Source organism: Carettochelys insculpta, chromosome 2 (genome assembly GCF_033958435.1).
Source record: "Carettochelys insculpta isolate YL-2023 chromosome 2, ASM3395843v1, whole genome shotgun sequence".
Taxonomy (NCBI): domain Eukaryota; kingdom Metazoa; phylum Chordata; order Testudines; family Carettochelyidae; genus Carettochelys; species Carettochelys insculpta.
In genome coordinates this window covers 214,161,327-214,188,066 of record NC_134138.1, presented here as the reverse complement: position 1 = coordinate 214,188,066, position 26,740 = coordinate 214,161,327, and the positions used below count along the sequence as shown (strand labels likewise).

Here is a 26,740-nt window from a genome sequence, read left to right as displayed (position 1 = left end):
CGTTCATGCCATCAACCGCACCCTCCTGCGCCGGCTCATCCGCATGGTGGACGTGGACACTGCCATGGCCAGGTTCCAGGAGCTGGGGTTCCCCAAATATTTCACTGCCTTGGACAGAACTCATGTCATCATCCAGGCCCCACCACACAGCCGCAGACGTTATATAAATTGGAAGGGCTGTCATTCCGTCATCCTCCAGGCCCTTGTGGATGCCAGTGGATGGTTCATGGACATTTGCATGGGGTGGGCGGGCAGGGCCACGATGCCCACATCCTGCGCAACTTGCGGTTCAGGCACAGGATGGCCAATGGCACCTACATCCCCCCCATGGGAGTTCCTGGTGGGGGACATGACTATGCCCCCATGCATAGTCACCAATGCAACCTACCCCATCTACGCCTGGCTAATGCACCCCTACACGGGCCACACCACCGAGAGCCAGGACCGATGGAATGCCTGGCTCAGCCAGGACTGGAACATGGTTCAGAGGCCATTCGGGCATGTGAAGGCATGCTTCAGGTGCTTGCTCATGCGCCTGGACATGGACCTCTCCAGAGTGAACACGGTCGTGGGTGCGTGCTGTGCTCTCCACAATCTCATGGAGATCAAGCACGAGCTCTTTGTCATGCACTGGGCAGTCAAGGCTGTCCTGCGGTATGAGCAACCAGGTGCAGCGCTGTGCCAGCAGGTGCACCAGGGCAGGGTGGCTTTCACCAGGGGGACCCCCGTGACCTGCCCCCCAGCCTGCCCTGTGCAACCCCCATCTACACCTGTCGCCTCTGCCTCACCAGCACCCCAACTCGCATTGCCATCCCTCACCATCCCCACCCAATTCACGACACTGACACCTTTCAATAAAGTTAACTGGTACATATTCCAAACCAACCAAGCCACAATACAGCTATTTACAAGGAGGGGAGGGGGAGAACTCTTTAACGGGGGGCGGGGGCGGCAGGGGAGAACTATTTGCAAGTGGGGAGCCTCACTCATCCATAGGGGTGGGGGGACAGCAGCCACGACCGCCTTGGATCTGGGGCCCCCCCGCAGGGCTGGGACAGTGCCGGGAGCACTGGTAGGTACGGGCATGATGGGAGTGCAGCGACATCAGGCTCACCGGGGTGGTGGGGAGAGGCAGCCACGGCTGGGCCAGCCTGCAGCCACTGCACCAGCTCCTCCCTTTTGGCCGCAGGCAGGTGGGATGGGCGCAGGGCAGCAACAGATGGGGTGGGCGGGGGACAGCAGGAGAAGCCATCGACAAAACGGGCGGCTGGACCGGGCAGATGGTGACGGCCTGGGTGAGGGTGTCCAGGTACCCAGCCATCCGGTTCTAAGCCACCTGCTCCATCAACAGCCAGTCTCGCAGCAGGTGGTTTTGCTCCTGCCACGTGGTTGTGTGGGCAGCTGTGAGGCCATCCGCACAGCTGCGCAGCACCTGGTCCTTGGAGCCCTCGCACCTTCCCCCTCACCAGCTGCTATAGGGCTCCTCAGGACATCAAGGGGGGCTCACAGATGTCGACACGTCCACATAAGGGGAGAGTGTGGTGTCCCATCAATCATGTGACCCACCGGGTACGTAGGCTGGTCACCACACCCCCATCAGCCATCCTCACCTGCCCAAGAGGGTGTCCTGGGGTTTCCCAGCCACAGTGCAGTCCATCCACAGGTGGGTCATCTGAGGGGCTCAGTCATACACCCCCACCCTCCCATAACACATGCCCTGCATGGCTGTCCATGGTCCCATGCACGGATCCCCACATGCAGGCCTCTCCTTGACAGCAACCATCCTGGGGTCCCTGGCCTGTGGCCGCTGACCATCTGCCCCAAGGCCGCTGGCCATGTGCCCAGCCCCATGTTGGCAGCAGCCAGCATCCTCCCCAAGGCCTGGGGTGCCCAACACACCCAGCCTTACTTGAGCGTGCCTAGGGAGGCTTGGGGGAAGTCCTGGGCAGAGGTGGCTCAGCTTGTGTCCTCTGAGGGCACGATGATGCAGAGCATGCCCTTGCTGTCACGCTCGCCATCGCTGTCTCTGTCGTCATGCTGGGGCTCCAGGTACGGGGTCGGGGGGGGGTTTGGAGGGCCCCAGTTGTGGCTGCTCTCACTCCCCTCCTGCTTGGTGGTGTCTAGGGCCCGTTCTGGTGGTCCTGCCTCCCTGGAGCCAAGGAGCTGATCCAGCTTGGCAAACTAGGGGCCGGTGGCAGGCAATAGGCACTGCCCCAATCACCTGGCTGAATACTTGGCCCCTGCATAGCCCTGGCACAGCTCCTTAACTTTGGAGCACACCTGGTCAGGGGCCCAGGTGACGGTGCCCCCTTCTGGCCAGGTTGTTGGCCAACTGGGCAAAAGTGGCCACATGGTGCTTCCACCCCTCCCATATGGAGCAGGATGTCCTCATCCTCCCAGATGGCCCAGAGATCTCGGACTTTGAGCTCCAGCCACAGAGCGCCCCTCCACTTTGCTGGCTGCCCAGAGTCCTGGGACCCTGGTGCTCCTGGGGGTCCTGCCTGCTGGCCATGGCTCCAGCTGGCTGGTTTTCAGCCATTCTGGGCTATGCTGGGGAGTGTGCAGCACAGACACATGCTTCTACGGCTGTCAGCACACTCTCGGCTTCCTGCATGGGGTTTCTGCATCCCTACAGCTTTTAAGGCAGCCAGACCTGGCAGCCATAGAGCCTGGGTGCTGGCCAGGGCATCTCTGTGCTGCAGGGTGGGGGGGCCCAGCACTGTGGAGGACCTGTAATTTCTAAAGGGTGGCTGGGGGAGTGGCTACACAATCTTCCTTTCAAAATCGACATCAAAATAAGACGATGTTCCCAAGACAGGAGTGGAACAACGCTTTTGAAATAACCACCCTCTTTATTTCGACGTTGATTTCAAAATGAGCAATTTGTGTATAGTCGCCCTGCTGCTCATTTCGAAATCAGCCCTCCTTCCAAAAGTGATTTTGAAATTATTTCCTAGTGTGGCCACAGCCATAATATTAGAAGCTTAACTAGCCATAGAGCTATGTTTATTCTCTTGACCTAGCCCTTAAGTTTCATTCTCTTGACTTAGCCAGTATAAAAAAGTTAGACACGGATATTGTTATAAAAATTATTAACAACAAGTAAGTCTTGTTTAACATAGCCCAAAGGCAAATAAACTGACAGACTGCGTGCTGCACTGGCAATTCATCAGGTGCCATGCCTGCTCTACAGAGTTCTTGACATCAAACTCACAACATTGGTTTACACGTGCATTTTTGTTGACAGAAACACCTGTTTGAGTTCCACAAAAATGAAAACCTGCCATTGGTTGGTTTTTGCCCGATTTTGAAAACAAAGCCAGAGGTCACATTTGGTCTTCTAGATACACGTTGGACAACTCAGCTGGTACATAATGGTGCCAGATTACATAAAGACACAGGAGAATACTTCATCCTACACGTTTCTCTGATAAAGTAAATTTTTTACTTTTTACTTCTACAGGGCACTGCAGAGCCCAGATATCTAGGGAAGAGCGACCTCATGCTCTAGCCTTCTGGTTCATGCATATGAATTGTTAGCTACATACCAAATTACTGTCTCCGTTGGTTATGCACCAACCAAAGAAAGCTAACAAGGCTTTTAGCTGCCTTGCAGAATATGTAAGGCTGAAAGTTAGAAAACCCATATTTTTATTTGTGGACTGAGTAAGTCTATTACGGAATCCCTAGGGAAATTAAACATGGTCATTCTTAAACTAGGTCATTCTCAAAGTTGTTTTTTCTGCATTTTAAAATTTTATATTAGATTGTCAAAAAGCACCATCTGAAAATTCACTAGATGTTTCAGTTCAAGACAAAACTTGTCTCAATGGAGCAATTAAAAGATCCTGAAGCAAAAGTGGAAAACTACAATTGCAAAACTGAAGCCACTGCCATTAAATTTTCAGGGAATGAATGCAAAAGCAGCATTCAGAAAGATCAGATCCTTTACAGCACTCTAATCTTACCAGTATAAACCCAATGTTTGTCAAAACAATAAACCAAAGCTTTTCCAGCCAAACGTTAGTTACAGTCCATTTTGGGAAACTGGCTGATGAGCTGTTTCCACAGAATTCCAAAACAAAGATCACACTAACAGGCTGCTTTTCCTAACAGTGCCAGGAAAGGGATGTACAAAAATACAACAGATATACAGGACTCCAGTTCCCTGGATGCACATAAAGTAGAGAGAGACGGTTTTATAGTTACTAGTTGATCATTCTTTCAATGAAGCAGTATGGAGAGAAAGTGAAGAAGGTACACTTAAGAGTGAAATATGCCAGTATAAAAATTAGACAAAGGTATTGGTAGACCTAAAGAATTACAGTATATTTCAAAACAGCTTATGTCTGCTAAGAATACAAGCTTTACATGAGAAAAAGAGTAACTGCTCTGATTTCACTCCTCTCCTGAGAGGTGTCAAAGTTTTCTCTCCACTCCCCGCTCCCATCATTCTGCTCACTGGACTCTACTCTGCTGTCACTGAGCATAGTCAGGGCAATGAAGATTTATTCTTCATGCTCACAAAGAATTATAAAGACAGTCTTCTTGAAAGTAAACGTTAACGGAACTCACTTCTCCTGTAGCATAGAAGTCATTTTTCTGATAGTCTGGAAATAGCTGAAAAAACTGGATGAGTGCACTGAAACATAGATAAAAAGTATAAATCATGATTTCACAGAAATTACTCTCACCCCAAATTAAGCAACACATGTTAAGGTAGATTTATTCCAAAATGCACAGCAGAACCCATGTGGAGTTTTATACAACACATTTCTTAGGATTAGTATTCTCTCCATTAGAAAACTCATAAGCACTAGCATCTATGGCATTTATAAATAACACACAAAACCTACTATGGTAAGAGCAGCAGATTTAGAGATCACATTTTTCATGTCATAGCATTTTTCAATTGATTGGTAGAGAGCAAAAGTTTCTGAAACACCATGAGATTTAGAAGTTCCTGAATCATTTAAGAGAAGTTTCCATCATGTCCACTCCTACACTAAAGTTTAACTAACTTTTGTCTCCTTTGATGTGAGTGAAACTCCATTTACCAATTTCAGCTAAGGAAGCTATAAATGCTACTCTTGAAAGAAACAAATATGTCCTTCAAAGAAGGCAGAGAGAGGAAATTGCAACTGTCCTTGACTTATGACTATGCCAAGAAGAGTGCTGTCATCTCTCTAAATCGGTGCCACGGAATAACCTACAGATACCATCGTGATCATAACTACACTTTGAAGGCACAAGGGTCCATTACTAAGATTATAAGAGTGAAACAATTTGTAACAAATAAATAAATAAATGAGGAGGTTGAGATTTCACAGAAGGCTTAAAAAACCCCTGACCATTAATGCTCAATTTCCTGTAACTAGACCCAAATTTCTTATGAAGCTTTTAGACTTGCCTTCTTTCTCTCACCTCTGAATTGCAGGAAAGAGGGTGGGATGAACGAAAAATGAGAAACGCAGGAAGGGACAGCTGAAATCAGTTTTCTGCATTACCCTTTGATTAGCTATTCTTCAGCTTGGAAAGCCTGAAGCTAAAAGAACTAAAAAGCAGCTATAAACAATGGATGCTTTGAATTAGCTGCTCTTTATACATGTCATGCAAAAGGAGATGTGTCACATGCCTACAGTAAATAGCCACATACAAGGTCAGCTGGAATTTGTAACAAAGTCCTAGAGAAAAATCTAACAACAAAAAGCAGTTCCAAAACTTATGAAAATTACTTCTTGAATTCCATATTAAAGCCAAGATGTCTGCCAGTTAAACTATGGGAGTAACACAAACAAAAAAGTAAGTCTGTTTGAACACGTGGTCTTCCAGAGAAGAAAGAGAGCTGCAGTTCCATCCTGCCAGGGGCTGAGCACCCTGGACCAGCTCAGCAGAGCATTTCTGTCAAGAACAGCAAAGCACGTGCTTAAGTGCTCAGCTCCCTGTAGGATCGAAGTCTAACGTTTAGGAATACGGACATGCATCCCTCAACAGATTTTTGTGTTAAAGCAAATATTTTTGACACAAAGATATTCAATGGAGCGTTCTGCTCTTCTCAAGATTCTGTTCTGCAAAAGGACCAATGGAAGGCGAGAATAAATTTTTTATTCCATGTGAGGAAAAAAAAAACAAGAACAAAATCCAATCAACTATAGTTCCGCCTCAATAGACAAACCACACATTTTGAATAAATGATTAAGATTCTGAAGCCCTGTTCCAGCAATTAAATCCACGCAAACAGAGTCCTATGTAGGTCAAACCTCTCTGGGGTTCCCCTCTGCAGATCTCAGTGCAAGGTCCCATCCTGAATCTTGATTTACTTTAACCTTTTTGGACAGGTGCACTGCCTCAGGAACCTCTGGTGAAAGTTTGCTGAGGAAGGTCTGGGGACCATGAGGACAAGAGGCTGTCTAGCAAGAGGAAGTTTCAGGCAGGAGAGGGGAAAATGGCCATTTAAAAAAGCATCAACAGAAACCAAGTCCCCATCCCTCCCCCTCCATTAGTCTCTCCTAAAGTGTTTGTGCTTTTATTTCCTCTTGTTCAACATACTGGTTACTGAACTAAATAACTGGTGACACTTAAAGTTCACTCCAGTACTAGACATATAACTGAATTCAGCAGTATTCCTCAGACGCACTGTGAATCTCTCTAGAAGTAGAATGAACTAGAAGTGTATCCACTCTGCATGATCCTAATGTCATGAAAAAATTATCTGCAATAAAAACAAAGACATTTATTTTCTGTAAACGTTAATTAAAATGGTTTTGAAGTTGGCCAGAAGATGTCAGCAGTGCCAGCTTTTGGGAAATAAAGGCAGACAGGAATGAACAAAAAGGAAAAAAAATATGAAGGAAGGTGACACGATTTACCTGTATAAATCTCTTCCCACATCATCTTGGTTCACTGCATATCCTGAATCATCAGTAAAACTGAAGCCAGTGCCAACCTGATAATGAAACAAACACTCATGGGATCTGAGAACAAATTTGCTTCTAGCTCCTTAACAGCTTTTTTTCTTTGGCCATGTGACAAAGTAAGATTGAATTGAGAGAGAAGCCATATATTTTACAAAAATTTGTAAATTAAGTTATAACTAATTATGGCATCTAAAATGTCAGAAACTTTATTTCTGCACTCTAGATAGACTATATCCTCTATGCTGTTTTCTGACATGATGAGCTCACCAAATGGTGCAAAACAAAATCCAAGCTTTCATCTTGGCAAGAAAGAGAAAGTGGCAATATATTCTTGATCCTTTTCCTAAAAACAAAATTACTTTTAAAGTACACCTTGTTAGTAATTTGTAAGTCACAGTCAATATTTCACTCCATCATTCTCTAGAATGAAATGAGCCTTCCGGTAGCAGACAAAGGGATGCACCCAGCATTTGTTAAATTCTTCTGCATGTTTGAATAAGATTACCAAGACAATGTTTTAAAAGTATACATGGTTAATATTACAATATCAAATAAACAATACACTTACCATATATTAATTTTATATTACGTACTTACTGGATTGTCAATGTAAAGCATGGAAAAATTAGACGTCCAAGGAAATTTCCGTTTATGCACTATTAAAATAAAAGGCATTCTAGTCATTACCACTTAAGTTATTTAATCAAGGAGTTATGCTACAGAACGGACTAGCAAACATCAATACAAAAATTCTCATCACACACTTTCATTGCAAATCAAGACAAACACGTTCTTATAACTCCTCATTTCAATGGCCTCGCTTGGAAACAACCATAATACTTGATATTAATATGCCCATGAAAAAAACAAAACAAGGTAGCGTATTTTGCCAAAATATTCCATGTTATAGATGGGGCTAATAGCACCAGCTATTGAGGTTGCCTGACAGTTCCTCATTATCACACCCTGTTTTCAGTTGCGTATTGCCAATATTTTCAGGCTGATAGAAAACAGAGATCTAAAAAACTGGTCTTCTGTTTCAGACAAAACTGATTCAAGAAAAAGGCTAGGGAAAAATATGTTGTTTTGTCCATGTTAAAAAATCCTGGCAACCTAATATCTGACCAGCTCTAACACCATCTACCTTACAGCAGAGGTGCACAAAGTGGGAGGCAAGCCCCCCTCGGGGACGGGGTGTGAAATTTCATAAGGGGGGTGGGGTGCAGCACAATTGTCTGCAAGGTCTCAGGCTCATCCATCCATCCAATGTGTTACTGTTTTTATGTATTGGAAGTCACATGTATATACCAATTAATAAAGTTTTTACATTCGATAGAGACAGAACCATGTGACTCCCCAGGAGCTGCACAGATAAAGCACACCCCCCCCACTATCACACAGACCCTGCGCCCACAGCCCACTCCTGAGCCCCACCCAATTCCCACACTGCTCTTGTACCCTCCCTCCTGTACCTTGTACCCTCCCCCTCCTTGTACCCAGACTCCCCAGCCCTGAGCCGAACTCCTGAACCCTGCCACCCTCCCGACCAGACCTTGGACCCATGCTCCACCCTACACCTCCCGCCCAGCTCTCCCACCCAAGCCTGTTTCTGAACCCTCCCACCTTCCCAGACCCCAGCCCACTCCTGTACCCTCTCTCCCACCCAGTCCCCCCACCTCAAGTCTGCTCCCTGGCAGCACCCTCCCACACACTGAACCCCTCATTTTAGGCTCCACCCCAGAGCCTGGGTGGCCCTCAAAATCTACTAGCCTGAGCCCCTCTAGACTAATGTTTTCTTAAATTTTTCTCAGTCAGGAGCCACGTCTGTAAGGCAAGTTTTTTTTTTTTTTTTTTTTTTGCTTCTCACTTTTGTGGCTCTCATCTGACTTTTCTGTGGGGTCACTGGCACCTGACCCAAAATAAGTTCCCCACCCTGCTTTATACCCCAATTTAATCAAGCCAAATTTAGACTACCTATAATATCAACTATAGTTTACTACCAATTGGATATCCAACTTTAAAAGTTCCTAACTGTCAGGGTGGTCAAACACTGGAATAAATTGCCTAGGGAGGCGGTGGAATCTCCATCTCTGGAGATATTTAAGAACAGGTTAGACAAACGTTTAACCTGTTCTTAAATATCTCCAGAGATAGTACTTGGTCTTGCCATGGGACCATTCCTAGCATTCTATGATTCATAGCACAGCAGCATCCTAATATGACCAGTACTCTCCATCGGTGCCCAGCTATACGGAAGTCTACCTACTAAGTGGGTTTAACTTGGATTAAAGCAACAAATATCATGAATCCTTTCACAGGTTTTGAATACAAGTTGAAACTCTTGTCCAGCAACACCCCTCATCCAGCAAGCCCACAGACATTGCTAGACCAGAGAGCCCCAGCTGCTGGGCTACCGAGGTGCCCTGCTGGTGGCAGGAAACCCTGTTGGCAGCCTGCTCTGGAGACCCCTGGGGCAGCCCTGAAGCAGGGAGCCACGTTGGGGAGCCCTAATACATGAGCCTGGATGGGGCATGGAGCCCCACCAGCAACATCGCAGCCACAGGGACCTCAGCCAGGGTAAGGGACCCCGGCAGCCCCATGTCAGGGAGTTGGCTGGGGCATGGACCCCCGCCAGCATCCCTGCAGCAGCGGGGAACCTGGACAATGTGGAACAGCCTGGCAGCCCTGCAGGAGAACACGGCAGGAGTGACACCCCCCACACCTCTGGGCATCCTGGATGCAGGGAGCCTGTGGTGGCCGGTAGGGAAGCCCAGACAGGAGGCCGGCGGCCCTGCAGCCAGGATGCCTGACCTCCCCTCATCCAGGACCACTCAGGTCCCAAGAGTGTTGGACAAGGGAGATACGACTTGTACCAAAGTTCATAGTATATTCATTACATTTATATAAATCTGGAAATAAGTCTTTTTTTGCTCAAAATGCAAGTTACTTTTCTAATTTCATATTTCTAGCACAAAATTCTTGTGCACTCCATACATGATATAACATTAACATGGGCTGGGAAATGAAAAGTAGTGTTAATGGAACATTCACGATGGCGTGAAAGACAGTTAGGCAGAAAATATCAAACATGGAGGTTATGGGATAAAAGCATCTCAGTCTGCCACGCTGCACATCTCCTGTATGCCAAAGCCTACAATAATGGGACATTCCAATTTTTAGAAAGTTAAAGTAACACAATTTTTTTTCTTTTTTAATTTTCAGATGCTTCTGCCCAACCATTCCAGAGTTAAGCTCAACGCAGCTCCTCACATATCATGCTGAAATCTAAACCCTTTCCTTTTTTAAAAAGTTCAGTTCTGCTCCCCACTCCTTTCTCAAAATAATGGTGATTTTCATGCTGAATGAAAAGAGAAGGTTCATTTTGGTAACTAGGTGACTAAAAAGTCACACGTTTTAAACAGTATTCTTAATACTACTTAAAGCTTTTATTAGCTTCCCGTGTTGAAATAAAACACATTCCAAAATATACATAAAACAAATATTATCAGAAGACATATCAAATAGTTTTCAAATTGCGCTCTCTCTCTCACACACACACACACACACACACACACACACACACACACAGAGTCAGAATAGAGAAAAGAGAAAATAATTCCATACCTAGAAGTATAGCAAGGCTCTTCACGACAAGGTGGAAAGCTAAGGCTATATCTATACTATAGAGTTTAAACTGGCAAATCCCCCTAGCGCAGACACAGTATATACAACAGCATTAGTTTTTAATGTCAGTGCTGGCACACCACTTCCCCAAACGATATTAGTCATGCTGATAGAACCATTCTTCTGGTAGCACAGCTACATCTACGCTGGTGATTTCGTTAGCATACCTGCTTTAGTCAGGTTGTAGTTTTTTCCCACAGTCATGACCAGAGAGCTATACCGATTTAGTTTTTAAGCAATAGCAGAAAGAGACTCTCTTGAACACAATCAATGCTTACATCGGAGATCCTTATCGACAACATACGGGCCATGTTCAACAAAAAGCCCAAACATCGATGTTCCGCCTGGTCCACCTTGGAGCCAAAGCAGGACTGGAGCATCCTCTGGCTTCACCTGTTCAGAGAAGAGACAAAAAAAAAAAAACATTATATGGGACAGTCTACACTACCACCACTTTGCTCAGGACTCTCCTGTCAATGGAGCCTCTCGTGGAGGTGGGATGATTATGCTGAGGGGCAAGTGCTCCTCCATCAGCAGAACACTTTTTCACCAGGCACTATATCGATGCAGCTGCCCTGATGCATCACAGGAGACATGCTCTATATGAAAAGAAAAACACCTCGTTACCCTCCTTGACAAGAATAGGTTTTAGCATCTTCGAATCATTAAGGGCGTGTCTATACTGCAGCTGGATGAGTATGAGTCACAATGCATGTAGACGGACTTGCACTAGTTCAGCTCATGTTAGCACACTGACAACAGATTAGTGGGGGTGTACTAGCACAGGTGGCATCTTGGGCTAGCCAACCGAGCTCAAATTCAGTGTCAGGCAAGAGCTGGCACAAGTCACCGTCAATGCCACAAATGTCCATGCTATTTTTAGTAGGCTAGCTGGAGCTAAGCTTGCACGCATCTGTCTACCCAGGCTGGGAATCACACCTCTCAGCTGCCATACTGACACACGCTGCGCGTCTCACAGATCTCTAACATTTCATTCTTGTATGATTTGTCTTTAGGGAGGATGCTTGCCCAAAACTAACACGGCTAGCAAGAGCCAGTCAGCCAGCCTCTACCACGCCGTAAATGGGCAAGCTTCACAATGGCAAAGAGAAAGAGGCAGGTTTCAAAGTCTCCCATTCCAGAAGTAAAGACCAAGTAGGACTTATGTTGGGAGCAGATGGAAAAAAAAAAAAACCACGTCTGATAAGTAGCTAGGGTATCCTGGGTAACAGAAGAACCTGGGGCACAGGGGAGAGAACTGAGCCTACAGGTTCCACCTCTCTCATCCGGCACCCTCAGCGCCTCAGTGATCCCAAACAAGGGATTTTGCCAGACCAGGAGTCCTTAATGCCCCTCCGGTCCCTGGCCCCCCCCCACTGGCCTGCCACAGCTCACTGCTGCAGCAGTCTCTCCTCCCTGGTGCAGAGCTCCATTCAGGACAGCTGGGGGATTCCTGTTCCCCTGCTCCAGCTGCAGTACCCTGACTTCATGTGGGGCTGCCAGCTCCCAGACCACAGCTCCAGCCCCAGCACTGCGGGGCTGCCGGCTTCCCAATCCTGGCCCCCCACAGACCTGCAGGGGACACTGCCTCCAGCCCTGGACCCACTATCCCCTGTGGGACTGCTGAGAGACCAGCTTAGGTTGCCCTCCTGCCTCAGCCCTTGAGTCCAGGAGCCTCTCTGGTCTGATTGCCAGACCCAGAGAATGCTGGTTCTCTCAGGTGCATCCTGTAGTTACAATTATTAAATATTTGTACTGCAATGCTACTTAGTGGCTCCATTCACAGATCAGGGTCTCATTATACAAACGCAACAAAAAGTCAGTCCCTGTCCCAAAAGCTAAAATCCAAGACAAGAGACAAAGACAAAGGAAGTAACAGATAACAAGAAAGAGTCATCAGTGGCACAGAGGAGCAGGTGATGGGAACTGAAAAATGCTCATTGTTAGGTATCACTTAACTATTTGTAGCCAGTTTCAGTTTATTCACACTAATACAATATTTAGCTCAGAATACTGCAGAGAAACGTTTAAGCTATTTTCATTGGGGGTTTAATTTTTCCCCCCTTTGTCCAAAATCTTGGAAAACGGAACGTATCATAAGAGCCTTCCCTTCTCTATTTTTGACAGGTGTAGATCATACCATCGAAATTTAATAGAGATAGCATTTCTGAAAAAGTTATCTGATTTCGCCAGAAACTCCAGCATTTAGAACAATCAAATTCAAAAATGCCTATGTCCCATTTTCAAACGTATCTCATACCTTGGAAAACTAAGTCCAACTGACCACAGAAGTGCCTCTTTGGAAAACAGGCATTGAGTATTTTTGCCCTTGATCTACCATTTCTTTAACAGGAAGGCCACAAGAACCCAGGAACACACTACAGACTGCCAAATACGATATTAATGTGCCTTCTGATAACAGAAACGATATTATTTAAGGACAACAACTGGTGATGTTAGTTAAGTATTCAACTGAACTTCTGTGGCAGCTGTTCATGGAATTCTTCTGGCACCCCCTACAGGATATTTTTAAAATTTGCCAACAGCAAAAAGAAATTAAACTCTGGGTGGTTTTAAAAACACTACATTTTTCTTTCACCTGGCAGCACTAATTTGCTTCTTTTGCATCAAAGGAACAAAGAATTGTTAAATGGTTTCTTCGGTAATAAATAGCAACCTTCCCTTAGAGGCTCCTTCCGGAGTCAGTTCTGTATCCTGTCCAAGTAGAAAGCCCAGGAATATGACAGTTTATTTGACAAGAGTACAGAAACAGTGGGACTGTCACAGCAGCACTCTTATAATATTAACTGAAAAATGGCTTTACATCTACTAATTCTAATTCTTAGAAGTCTATTTTTATACACAGGGACAAGTTCCTTTTCCCTAAGATATTCATTAACCAACAAATGCACAAAAACCATGATGCAATGAGACTTGTCAGCCTGATGGCCTCAACTTTATCTCCATTTAAGTTCACTGTTCTAAGATTTCGTTATTTGTACAAGTTGAGCCTCTTTAGTCCAGCACCCTCGAGACCTCACAGTAATGAGCCATAGAATTTGATGTACTACAGGAACTCAGTATTGTAGTGAGTAGGTCTCTATTTTTATTTCACCAAAGTGAATAAACAGAGTAACATTTGCAACGTTCTTTAATAATGTATGACTACACTGATACACCCTGGTCATGTCTACACAAGCGGCTTTTCCCAGCAAAACCAGGCTTTGACAGAAAAAAAACCTCAGGGTGTCTACACGGCAAATGCACCTTGTCGACAGTTTGTCGACAAAACCTGGGACATTCGCCAGCAGTCTTATACTGCTCCCCGTTCTAGCGTTCTGTCAACAAAACAGCTGTGTAGATGCTCCAGGGCCCTTTTGTCGGCAGACAGGGCTTCCAGTTCACCGGGAAGCCCTGTTTGCATAGCTTCTGGTCAGCCAGTCTGTCAAGAGAGGGCCAGGCAGTCTGGCTGCTCTCTGTCGACAGAGCAGATCACTCTTTCTATCTTCTTTTATGTGTAGACACAATCTGTCAACAAAAGTTTTGCCAGGAAAACCCTTCCAACAGTAACGTCTGTCGACAGAGCCTTCTTCTCATGTAGAAGTGTCCCCTACACAAATCTACGCCTTGCCAAGGCTTATCAGCTCTCTACATAACAATGTTTTTTGTGTTCTTACACAATTTTACTGTATTGGTACAAGGAAATCAGTAGATAAGTAGCTTAGCAGCATTATCAGCACTTTCATTGCTTTCTGGGTTTTGAATTTAGGGAGGGGAAGAAAATAGGTTACCCTGAAAACAAAATTTCATAAACATGTTAAGATTAACGTTTAGATATTTTTCCTAACTTTAGTGAAGTCAACTCTTTTGTGACTTCTTCCCTCAATTCCTCCATATTCACTGTTTCAGAACATTTTCCTTATTTCCCAAGGAGAAACCTCTCATACCTCTCACCCTCTTAACAATGCAGAAACCTCTCATACCTCACCCTCTTAACAATGCTTTCCTGGGGACAGATCTTCACACGTGACTTGGCAGACCAATACACTTGAGGAGTATAAGCTCTTGAAATAAGTTTTATTTATGTAAGTTCTTCAGACAAAGAACACATGCCTGATCAGCTACTGAAAATAATCAGAAACAGCTAGGTATTATTTTGGGATGACCCACCGATACAGCACAACAAAGGTAGCGAAAACAAAACAGCAGAAGTGCACAAGGCTAACCACAGTGCTAGCCTCAACAAGCTTCTCATTTGCAAGAGCAGGAACAGTCAGTTACAGCAACACATAGAGCCTAGTCACAAGACAGTTATCTATCACTGAAGACTAAACAGTTGTAATCACTAACCTCTTTTCAACAGAAACAAAAAGTCTGGATAAGAAAACAATGATTTTAGTCAAATCCCTGCAGCCACCACTACCTATCACAGGGCCACATTTGGAGACACCGAGCAATCCTAATTTGGTGACATCACCTTGCCATATGTCTCAAATCCACTTCCCCGTTCAGAAAAAGGCATAATTTACAAGCTGGTACAGCTCATCGGCATCCTTTGATGCAAAAAAATACAGTACATAATATAGTATGATAAAGCTGGGCTAACTGAAGATTGCCCAAAATAGATTTATTATGCTAACAGTTTGAAAAACAGCAGCTCTAAGATTTAATATTGTATTTCAATACAGCTTCACCTTACAGTCTCATATAACTTCCAAACAATAAATGAATCCCCCTGTAACCAACAAACCAAACAATATTGAAAGTTACACTGATTTTTACCCTTTAAAAAATCATCAGTGATTTATTTCTAAAAGAACAGAGTTACAATACCAAGCTTTCTATCATATACATGATGAAATGGGCATAATTAGACCTTGGGATAATTCTCAGCAAAGTAACACACTGACAATAATCCAATCTATACAGAAGACATAACAAGCAGAAGGTTATAAACAAAGTGAGTGAGATCAAGGACAAGGAAGAGAACAGCACAAGAGTGGGTACAGATACAAAAGATTAATTAGCAATAACAAAAATGAGGTTATGGTAACCCTTTTATTCTCACTATTGCCTGTTTCTACAAAGCTACTTTAATTAGGACAACTACTCTAAATGCAGCTTCCCTACACTACATCCAGTTTGATAAACACACTGATCTGGAATCAGTTTTGGACTTTTCAAGTCAGTCTACAGCAGTTTCAAGCCAACCTGCAGCAAATTACAATTTTGTGGTCAGGCAAAAGAAGGGGGTAAAGTTCAAGTGCAATTTATTATGTCATCTGACCACCATTAAATAGATGTTCGTCCTTTCCTATTTTGCTTGGCTTGTGCCAGGCCTAGCCTTCAAGGTAAAGTATTGCTATTCTATAAAGTCAGCTTTCTATTGTAAACACACAAAGCAATGCCATAAAGTATTGGAGGAGGGAGGACTGGTTTGTTTTTTAAATGTGCAGGACTATTTCATCTCAGTGTTATATTTACCTCAGCAGGGAAGAACCAGAAGAAGAGATTGCTGTTGTGAGTCTTGTTCACTGTGAGATAGCCTGAGTAACTCTTCACATTTACTCCTTGGAGAGGCCCTACCAAACTTAACTGCCTTCCTAGAGAAAGACAAAATAAACAAAAACAAAACAAAAAAAAATATCACACCAGCATTAACAAAGAGAAGGGTATTCAAGCTAACACATCTGTCATTACAAGAAATAAACCCAGGGACACGCAGATCCCTAACTTACCACAGAAGAAGAGAACAAGGAGGGAACCGCCTACCTACTCCCCTTCCATAGCATATCGACCCCTCAAGCAGCCATACTTGCTGGAGCCTACCCTCTCTCTGTGGAATTGCAGAAAGGCCACATCTTCCTCAACCTGAAGACCATAATTGTCCAAGGAGAAGGTGGCATTGTCCTTATTAAATGTCATCCTATTTACCTCAGACCATTCCTCCAGTTTGCCCAGATGTTTCTGCATTATGACCCTATCCTCCAAAGCACCACAAACCCTCACAGCTTGTATCACCCGCAAAATTTCTAAGTGTACTCTCTATGCCATTATCTAAATTTAAATGAAGCTATTGAACAGAACCAGTCCCAAAACTGACACTTGCAGAACCCCACTTTTTTATGCTCTTCCAGCCTGACTGCAGACCTTTAACACACACTCACTACAGTAGACCCCCCGACTTACATGAAGGTTGTGCTCTCCCAACCCCCACATAAATCAAATTTCCTGCGCAACACAGGAGAGCCAGCAAACTGATGAGGGCACAAGCCCTCGTCAGTTTCCTGGCTCCAGTGAGTGGAGGAGAGCCAGGGACCATGAGGCAGCCTGACTCCCAGCTCCCCTCCATTGGCAGGAGCCAGACAACTGACCAGCACATCACTGGTCAGTTTCCTGGTTCCTGCTAGTGGCAGGCAGCTGGGAACCAGGCAGGCTCCCCACCACTTCGGGAGCTAGGCACAGCTATCCACCTGGCTTCCCGCCGCTGTGAGAGGCCATGCCAGGCAGACAGGTACAGTGGCGTGGCATCTCCCAGCCGGAGGGAAGCCGGGGAGAAGCCATGCCACCGCAGCTGCCAGGCCAGTTTTTCCCAGCTGGGAAAGCTGGGCAGGCAAACAGCCGCACAGTGGCTTCAAGTTGCACCTAACTCACATTAATGCGAGTTAAATAGAACTCGAACTCGTGCATTTTGGGGGTTTACTGTACTTTATAGTAGATTGTCCATCTAGATTGCATTTCCCTAGTTTATTCATAAGGTCATGTAAGACCCTATCAAATGCTTTACTAAACACTTGGCATGCCAGGTCTACCATTTCCCTTTTATCCACAAGACTTTTTAGCCTATCAAAGAAAGCTATCAGATGGGTTTGACATAACTTGCTCTTTAGACTTCCATGCTGGCTGTTAACCAACATCTTATCTACCAGATGTTGGCAGATGAATTCCTTAATTATTTGCTCCATTATTTTTCCTAGCACAAAAGTTAAGCTGACTGGTCTGCAATTTCCTGGGTTATTTTTATTTCCCTCTTCATAGATCCAGCACTATATTTGCCCCTTTCCAGTCCTCTGGAACCTCTCCCAACTTCTGTGACTTTTCAAAGATAATAGATAATGGTTCAGATTCCTCGTCTCTCAGCTCCTTCAGTATTCTAGGATGCATCTCATCAGGTCCCAGTGACTTAAAGATTTCTAACTTCTCTAAGTAATTTTTAACTTTTTCTTTTCCTATATTTATTTCTGAACCTACCCTATTTCCACTAGCAGTCACTTTGTTAGGCAGCCAGTCGCCACTAACCTTCTTGGTGAAAACCGAAATAAAGACGTCATTAAGCATGTCTGCCATTTCCAGTATTTTCTTTTTTTATTGCTTCTCCCTCTTCATTGAGCAATGGGACTACTATTTCAGCACAGAGTAAAAGCACACAAAAGGCCAGATTTCATGGACCGTGACACATTTTGCATGGTTGTAAGTTTGATGAGGCACAGGATATGGGTGTGGCCACACGGAGATGAAAGCCCCACAGCACAGCATCAGGTGAAGCTGTCCCAGAGCCCACCTCAGCTACCTTTGGGGTCAGCCACAGATCATTTGTTTTTTTAATATCTGTGTAGATACGCCCTATAGCCACGGTGTCCAATACACTTCCCATTCACTACACGTGGTGAACTGGACACCACCGTCTGGTGAAATGGCTTGTTACAGCCACACACGTTGAACGCCCTCTGCCCACTCTGCACGTGTGCCCCGCCACCTGGAGGGACGAGCACGTGGCAGCAGCTGCAGAAGCAACTCACAACATGGTTCCAGGCACAGCCCCAGGCAGCTTCAGCCACGGGACATCTCACGCTGTGCACCTCCAGTGGCGGTGCCTCCAGCCACGGTGGGGCACCTCATGTCGCATGCCTCGAGCCACAGCAGGGCATCTCATTCTGCGCGCCTCACACCACCGCTCCTGTGAGTCACCAGCAGTTTGCACAGCAGGTGGGAGGAGCCTGGCTAGGAGGGGGCAGCTTCTGGCTCAGTGGGGGATGGACAGGGTCATGGTGATCAAATTTCTTTTGGACATGACTGCCCTATAGCTTCCAGTCTTCTGTAATTGACAATTGTTTCCCAGGCATGAGTACAAGTTAGTAACGTTCTATCGAAAGCTTGCAAAGAAGGAGGTTTTCTAGGCAGGTAGTTTGTAAAGTTGTTCTTACCTTCCTCGGTTCTTCCACTTTCAATATAAGGGGTAAGAAACAGCGGCTGCCCTGGGTCTCCACTTGATGGCGTGGAACACTTGATTCTTTTAAACATGCTGCGAAAAGCACTCCCTTGTTTATGAGTACAGCCTAGCTCAAAGGTCACACTCAGGCTCAGCAAAGTCAGCAAGACTGTCGTCTTACACATTTTGTCATTTAATCCCCCTAGAAAAGGAAGTATGCCACAAGTCACAGACGAAAAGGAATTTGCTGTTGCAATCATTTTGTTTTATTTAATTATTTATCACGTCATATAGTTTTATTCCCACCCTAACATGAGTATTAGGAATCATCTAGGCACTCATTGTCTCATATCTAACGCGGAACAAATCACCTGCACGTCTAAGTTGTTCTCACTTCCACAGCAATAAACCAAAATTGTGGAGAGTAGCTTGCTGTCTTTCTTATAACTACAAAGCAGACAACTTTTACTATTGGCATTACTCAGTGGGAGGATCTGGAAAGCTTTCACAAATATACTTAAAAGACACGATCCCACACCAGTAATCGTGTTCTTAAACCAGAGAGCAGCCAGGCTACAGAGTTCAACTCTGGCTCTTCAGCATCTTGAACTTCGGAGTTGTTTGCCTCTGGCACACAGGCTCAGGCTTAAAAGGCCTTTTATAAATGCAAAATAAACCAACCTAGAACTTTTTTTTGCAGAGTTCAGTACAAGTGAAACCTCTCTACTCTGGCACCCTCAGGGTCTGATCAGTGCCAGATGAAAGAATCAGGACAGGAAGTCAATACTGTCTACCAGCATAACCAACACTCCCACTGCTTACTGGGCTCTTAGAAGACATTTAGGGGTAAATTACAGCTAAATAACAGTACAAAACACAGAGCTACGAATGGCGTCTATACATGAGCTTTATGGGACCATGGGAAACATGGCGACACCCACAGTAAGTGGTCATCTGACTAATTAAAATCATGCTGGATTACAGATGTTGCTGAATGAAAGAATGCCATTAGAGAGGTTCAACATATGTTGTTTCCACTTAAATGATCATAAGTACAAAAAAACCACACTACACCCACCCCACAAACATATTCCACAAACAAGAAGCAGAACACCAGCCCAGAAAGCAAAATATTTAAACGCTGGTGTAGAAAAACTGTCTCTCTTATGTGCGCATCCTGCCAAGCACAATGGGGCACCAACCCCCTGATCGGGGCCTCCAGCTGCTACTGTAATTTGAATAAATCATTCAAATACCTCCTTGTGGTGTTTCCGACATCGGAGGGTGGGATTAATTTATAGCAAAGAGGTTTCAACTGTCATTTTTAAAGTGTATGTGTAGTTGTCAAGCCTACACATGGGGGATATCTACCCAGCACTGCACCAGAGCACCACTAAACCCCAAAAGTACAGGTGTGGCCCAGCACAGCTAGGAATTCCGAGGATGTAGTCCATCAGGACCAACTAGAGTGTCCTAGGATCACATAAGCAAGGTAAACAAACTCAAGCCCAGCTGCACAGCCTGGGAAAGAGCCTATGTGAGAGGCAGCAGCTGCTGGAAAGCCTCTCTGTAGGGAAGTCTGGAGAACACCTGCTATCTCCCTCCCAAGCAAAGAACTGAAGAGACACCGAGGAAAGAATGACTAAACCCTTGTGACTAAATGGAAAAAAAAACTGAGAGAGCTCCCTGAGGGGTCAATAAAACAAAGTGAGCCCAAAAAGGGCAGGGGGCAAAAAGCTGGTAAGCTAGCAAGGGACAGGCTGGAGACAGCATGACCTCTTTTAGCTGAGCAGTGAACCTGTTGCCTGGATCTCTTGCATTAGGTGATGGGCCGTGAGACACAGGAAAAAGACGTGAACAGTTTTGCTATATGAAGGGTGGGGATCATTCTGAATGGTAAGTGGAGACCTAGAAGGAAGATATTATATGTAACTAAGGTTTGTGGCATGCTGTCATACAAAGGGGGAAAATGGGGGCAGTTTTATGTCTAAAAAGAGAAAGCAAAGGCAGCAACCGTCTTGCAAGCATGCAGTCTAATGGAGTTCTTGAGGTACAACTGGTTACCCTCTCATGCACATGCTGTATCCCTTGGAATTTAAAGCAGTGTTACTTCACAGAGACATAGGGTGACCCTCCATCCCGTTTTCACTGGGCCACTCCCATATTTTAGGCAGGCATCCTGTCTGTTTTTTGAAAAAAAAAAAAAAAAAAAAAAAATGCTAATCGTCCCCCTATATTCACTCCCCCTGCTGAGCTGGCCTTTCCCCAAGTCAGCGCAGCTGCAGGCAAAAATCAATCAGGTGCTGGCCAGACAGCACATGCAGCACGTACTGACCAGCCAGTACAGGCAGCAGCAGGAGAAGGAGCCAGGGCCCTGCCATAGCGGCAAGGCAGGGTATGTTGGGGGGTAGGGTAGTGTGTTTTGTCCATCCCCGGAACCTCCCCCCGCCAAGATTTTACAGGGGACCTCGTGCCCCAACAGTGCTGGGCAGCCCCTCCATAGGGCAGCTGCCCCCACAGCCAGGGAGACCACTGTGGGGAGTTAGCCCACTCCCCACTGCAGAACAGCATCCCCTTTACCCACCCCACCACCCAGTCAGGGAGTCCCCCACAGCCAGGGATCTCTTCTGTGGGGCAGCGGCCCCACTGCCCACCCCCCGAGATGTGGCATAGCCAAGGAAGTCCCCCATGGGGCAGAAGCCTCATTGCCAGTGGCCCCAACATGTGGGGCCACCGGGGAGTTCCCCTGCAAGGCGGCAGCCCCATTCCCAGCATCCAGAGGCATGGGGCAACCAGGGAGATCCCCTGCATGATGTCAGCCCCATTCCCAGAGCTCAAAGAGTGTGGGGCAGCAGGGACCCACAGTCACCCCCCACAGCTGGGCAGCATCCCCCCCCCCCCCACACACACACAGGGTGGCATAGGTCAGCCACTGGTAAAGCCAGGGAGCATCCCCACAGCATTCCCAGAGCTGGGCAGCATGGCGCGCCCAGAGAATCCACCCTTCTTTTGCAGGGCAACCACCCCTGTAACTGGAGATGGGGCAGCCAGTGACCTACTCTCACTTGGAAGCCACAACCAGGGAGCTGCACCACTCCCCCAAGGTGTCCTCTATTTGGCATAGCGAAATATGGTCACCCTACAGAGACATCACAGAAGAAACAAAACATGGGAAGAGCAAATACTTCCGCCATCTGTCTCAGTTTCATTGGAAGTTAATGTACATGCAAAGATATAAATATTTACACAAGCCGTTAGCACGGCTCCAACCTCAAAGTATTTTAAACTGCAGCTTCTAACAAGAGACACTGCTTCCCTCCATGCCCCCCTGGTAAATATAGAGAAGGCATAAGAGAGCAAAGTCAATCAATGATAATTCCAGTTGTGTTCAGAGATTATGTAGCAACAGAACTGCTCTCTAACGCAAAAGAAGTTGGAGCAATTATTTGCCCTAACTCTACATTGATTTTCTTCCATTGCAGATCTATGACAAATGAACCTTTACTGTCACACACCTCTCTGCCGAGAACAGAATGACCTCAAGGTTTCTTCTTTCTTTTCTTTCCAGTTCAACCCTTGAAAAAGCCCGGCAGGAGGAAAACTGATGCTTTTGCTTGGAATTTTGCAATGGCTTCAATTCAAGTTTTTCTTTGCTATCCTAAGTCACTCATTCAAAGACAATATCTGTTTTTAAGTACATGTACTTCAACACTCTTTGACCTTCCTGCAAGGCAGACTCCAGTGGAAAAAGTACTACTAACCATCACACAGGAAGTCCTTGGAATTTAAGAACATTTTAAGCACACTTCAAATTTTCCCCAATATAAAAAATGCTCAGAGCCTACTGAAAATCCATTATGCAAGGAGAAAGGTCAGCAGTATCCCTAAAAATTGGTTTTAACATTAACTGTACTCCACTCTATGGGCAAGGGGCATCAAAAACACCTCCTACTGAGAGAGCTTCCAGCCTTCATCAGAACTCAGAACACCAAATCTAACTGTAAAGTGCCAAAGGCAACATGTCCTCCTACACCAGTTACTTCCACCCCTTGCTGACCCTGTTATAAAGTAGCTCCGTTTCTGAAAGAGAGTGCCAGGCGGATGATTTACATGATAGGGGATTTAGTCGTCAAGCTAATGCAAACTGGACCATGCCTTTGTTGAGCCCTTCCAGGCTCCTCTTGATAAGGGAACAGCTGTACAATTGTACTTACTCATGCAAACAGTCACAGTAAAAGATTTCTTGCCATGCATGGTTCACTAAATTACACTGGGTGTCTTCAGCCCAGGCTCCAGCTTCTTAAAACTTGTAATGGGCCTTTGCCTTTTGCAGGCTTTCATACATCTGTCTAGTCGACCTAGGTGTTCACTGCACTCTCCGCAGGGTTGAGGTGAAGGGTTCCCCCACCTCTGTTGCTGCAGGAGCACCTCCAGGAAAGCACTCGTGATCCTTTCCCCCAAGTTAACTGTAGTTTCCTTCCTTTTAAAGTTCTCCACCCTCCAATATATGACTGACAGGTTTGGAGGAGCAGCGCTAGCCCTGCTCCAAGGGACGCTTAGGTATCCACCTCGCTAGCATGGAACCTCATCAGTCCCATTTCACAGGCCACTGATAGTTTATTGTAGGGTTGCCACCCATCTGTTTTTTACCTAGACAGTCCACAGCATCTGGCTTGCGTCCAGGTGCCTTTTAGGACTTGGCAACCCTAAATGGCACCCAACCAAAATCCTAGTTACAGCAAGATGTAGGAAGGTGCCAGATCATTAACCCATGCCAGCCTCCACCTCCTATCTGCAGGCAGGCTCCCTGAGCCATAGCAAGCGACGGGATGGAGTGAGCAATGACAACAGGCTTTGGGAGAACAGGCAGGGCGTGGGAAGAGGCAGAGAAGAGTGTGGGGCTTCAGGGACCAAGCTACCAGTAATTGGAAAGGTGGCAACCCCTAGTCTATTGGGATACTATAAAAATCAATATACCAGCACTTTGCCATCTCCTTACCTGAACTTGCCCTTCATCTTTTACCTGTTTGCATGAATGTGGCATGGATTTCTATCAACAACAGGCAAGCTCTTTTAGACTGACGAGTCTCAATGAGCACTATCTCCAGACAAGAATGTACATGAGACAAGCAGCTTCTAGGATCCAAACCAGATACTTCAACATCACTAATAGGTAGTTAGTAGTGTCAGAAAACAAAGATGAGGTAACAGCTCATGCTGATGTCTGAGTAGCTAGCCTAATTCCACCCTTTTAGGAAAAGGCTGTTCTTTTCAAAAGGTGTGAAAAAATGAAAAAGTTTCACTTTTCAGTGGCAAAGCCATCCAGAAGTTATGTTGAGCTGCTTTGACGGAACACATTTTAGGTCAAATTATTCAAAGCAGAGCAGTGAATTGCCAAGTGGCTGCAAGTACAACCCACTCTCAAAGCCAGGGGTGGGGAACCTGTAGCCCATAGGCTAGATCAGGCTCCAGCTTACTTTGATCCAGCTGGCCGCAATGCTGGGGGCTTCCCTCCTTCCTCTCCCCCAGCAGTGGAGCAGGCCAGCAAACATGCTCCAGTGTCAGGGCAAATCTCTGAGCCTTGGAGCTCTCCCCGCCACATGTGGTTGGTGCATGAGCAACGGCTTGCTCTGCTGCCAGAGGAAGCCCCAAGCTTTAGTAGCCCAGTTGAATGCAAGTCCTTTTTTATTTGCTTCTTACTTGTGCGTGCCCCCTCCCACCCCCAACTGATTCTTCTGTGGGTCACTTGCCCCCTGTTCAAAACTATCTTCCCCCAATAAAGGAAGTTCACCCCCATATAATTGTGATCCTTTTGTTGCATGTAAAAGATGGAGGGGTTCCTGGATCCTCCTATCCCTGCACATGCAAACCCGTACTGCAGGTATAGCTGGGAGAAGGGATGTCAGGAGAGAACCAGGATATCCTTTCACCACGACCATCTGCTGCATCTTCAGCTCCTGGAGGCCCTTGCATCCAAAGTGAGAGCAGCTCCATACAGAAGAGCAGAAGGATCAGGAGAGTGCAAAACTGAGTTTTAAACCATATTTGCACGTGCACATGCTCTCCCATTACCAATGCCTCATTCAGCTGAGTTATCCCCTAGGATCTCCCAACTGATTTAGAAATTCTCTCTTTAAGAAAGGACACAATGGTAACACGTGGCATTAATGCTTCCAATGTATTTTAGAAGTAACGCCCAGTTCCTGCTTCACTTTATATATGTAGTCCTTGTTCCCATCTATCAGCTACAATACACCCATTCTTCCTGACAATAATTCGGTGGCTTATTATGGACTGTGATCACAGTGTTTAAAAACAAAACTAAGGGCATATTAAGCCTCTCACAATTCAGCAACATAGCACATGATGCAAGTTGTACAAACAGCAGGTAGGTAGATGATTCTTCTGACTTTGTCACTACTTAGCAATGTGCAAGAATAGCACAGTTATGTAGTTCAATAGCAGCAAGATTATTGAAAGGCTTAGAATGTGAGGTAAATAAAAAGATGTTACTTTCAGTTCCATTTTAAACTTCACACTTTCACAGCCATCTGAGAAACACACTACTGACACCTACCTAAAGTTAGTCAATCACTTAGCCGACACACCACCTAGCATTACAAGTTATTTCCATTTATGGATTTAACCAAGGAGACGCTTCTCTGCCAAGTCCAATCTGACCATGTAGCATACCATTCCACTCTTCATATGCTACTGATTCAACTCTGTACAGTGCAATACAGGCAAGCCAGGGTACCACTGACAGCTAAACTTAAAATCTGCAGTACACTTGCATCAGCACACTGGAAACTGTGATAGCTTCATTTAATTTCTTTTTTACACACAAAAAAAGAAAAAGGTAGCCTCTCTTACTCCTTTGAAGGTCTGGGAAGCTGGGGAAAGAGATAACTTGGCTTTTCAAGGGCATCTGCAGGAACAATCTAGAAAGCTCTTTGGGGCAGGGCTGTCTTTTTGTTCTGTTTTTGCACAGTGCCTAACACAAATCCCATGACTGCTGCACCAAGTCAATAGGAAACCTGATATAATCGATTACAAATTCAATGTTCTCAGTGACAACTTCTATGATGCAGTTACATGTTAGCAAATGAAAATGAATATACTGAAACAACGTGTAGATGGGATAAAATGCATTTAGCATCCACATCAGTACTGTACGGATTTCTCCTCCTATTTCATTCATTTAAAGAAACTTCTTGGGTTTTTTTTTTTTTTTGAAATTTAAATGAAACTGGCACCAATACTCTAGTCTACCCTAGAAAGGTGCAGTAGAACCCAAAGAGCTTGCTACGTGTTTCCACTGATGGGAGCAGAAGAGAAGTAATTAAAGTCGGCCTCTTCAGAGGAACTAAGACTATACATCAAGGCTATGGTTACGCTACAGCACTCCGTCAACAAAACTCTCTGTTGGAAAAGATTTTCTGATAAAATTTCTGTCAACAGCATGCAGCCACACACAAAAGCCAATCAGGAGAGCGCTCAGCTCTGTCAACAGAGCAGCTAGACTGCCCACCTGCTCTCTCAACAAAACAGGCACTTGGAAGCGTAGCAGACAGGACTGCCCATTGTTGTGGATACCCTGTCCGTCAAGAGAAGGCCACCAGAGCAGCCACACAGCTTTTTGGTTGACAGAATCTGTCGACATCAGCATTATGCCTCAAAGCTTTGAGGCAGAACGGCGCAGGCAAAAGTGCTGCATTTTTTGTCTAGATACCGTCGACAAATCCCATTTTGTGTTGCATGCTCTGCGAGTTTTGTCAACAAAACCAGGGTTCTGCCAGCAAAATACACTAGTGTAACTGTAGCCCAACAGTATAGCTGCTGTTTGGGATTTTTGCCATACTGAGAATACGAGTTTTGTCTAACAAACATGGCACCTAATAAGTTTCTACACTACTGTCTGACTGGAGGT

The 26,740-nt window shown here is 45.5% G+C and overlaps 1 protein-coding gene across 2 annotated transcripts in view; it reads right to left on the bottom strand.

Annotated features, from left to right (window-relative positions):
- The window catches only part of CPVL (carboxypeptidase vitellogenic like), a 108,203-nt gene that overhangs the window by 68,850 nt on the left and 12,613 nt on the right, over nucleotides 1-26,740 (bottom strand). For both annotated transcript variants that reach the window (XM_074986147.1, XM_074986148.1), the window contains exons 2-7: nucleotides 18,806-19,012; nucleotides 16,086-16,204; nucleotides 10,880-10,994; nucleotides 7,515-7,573; nucleotides 6,870-6,946; nucleotides 4,576-4,642 (exon numbers count right to left, since the gene is read on the bottom strand). In XM_074986147.1, the coding sequence (XP_074842248.1) occupies nucleotides 4,576-4,642; nucleotides 6,870-6,946; nucleotides 7,515-7,573; nucleotides 10,880-10,994; nucleotides 16,086-16,204; nucleotides 18,806-18,995 (627 nt within the window). In that variant the 5' untranslated portion in view covers nucleotides 18,996-19,012. The remainder of the gene's footprint in view (nucleotides 1-4,575; nucleotides 4,643-6,869; nucleotides 6,947-7,514; nucleotides 7,574-10,879; nucleotides 10,995-16,085; nucleotides 16,205-18,805; nucleotides 19,013-26,740) is intronic.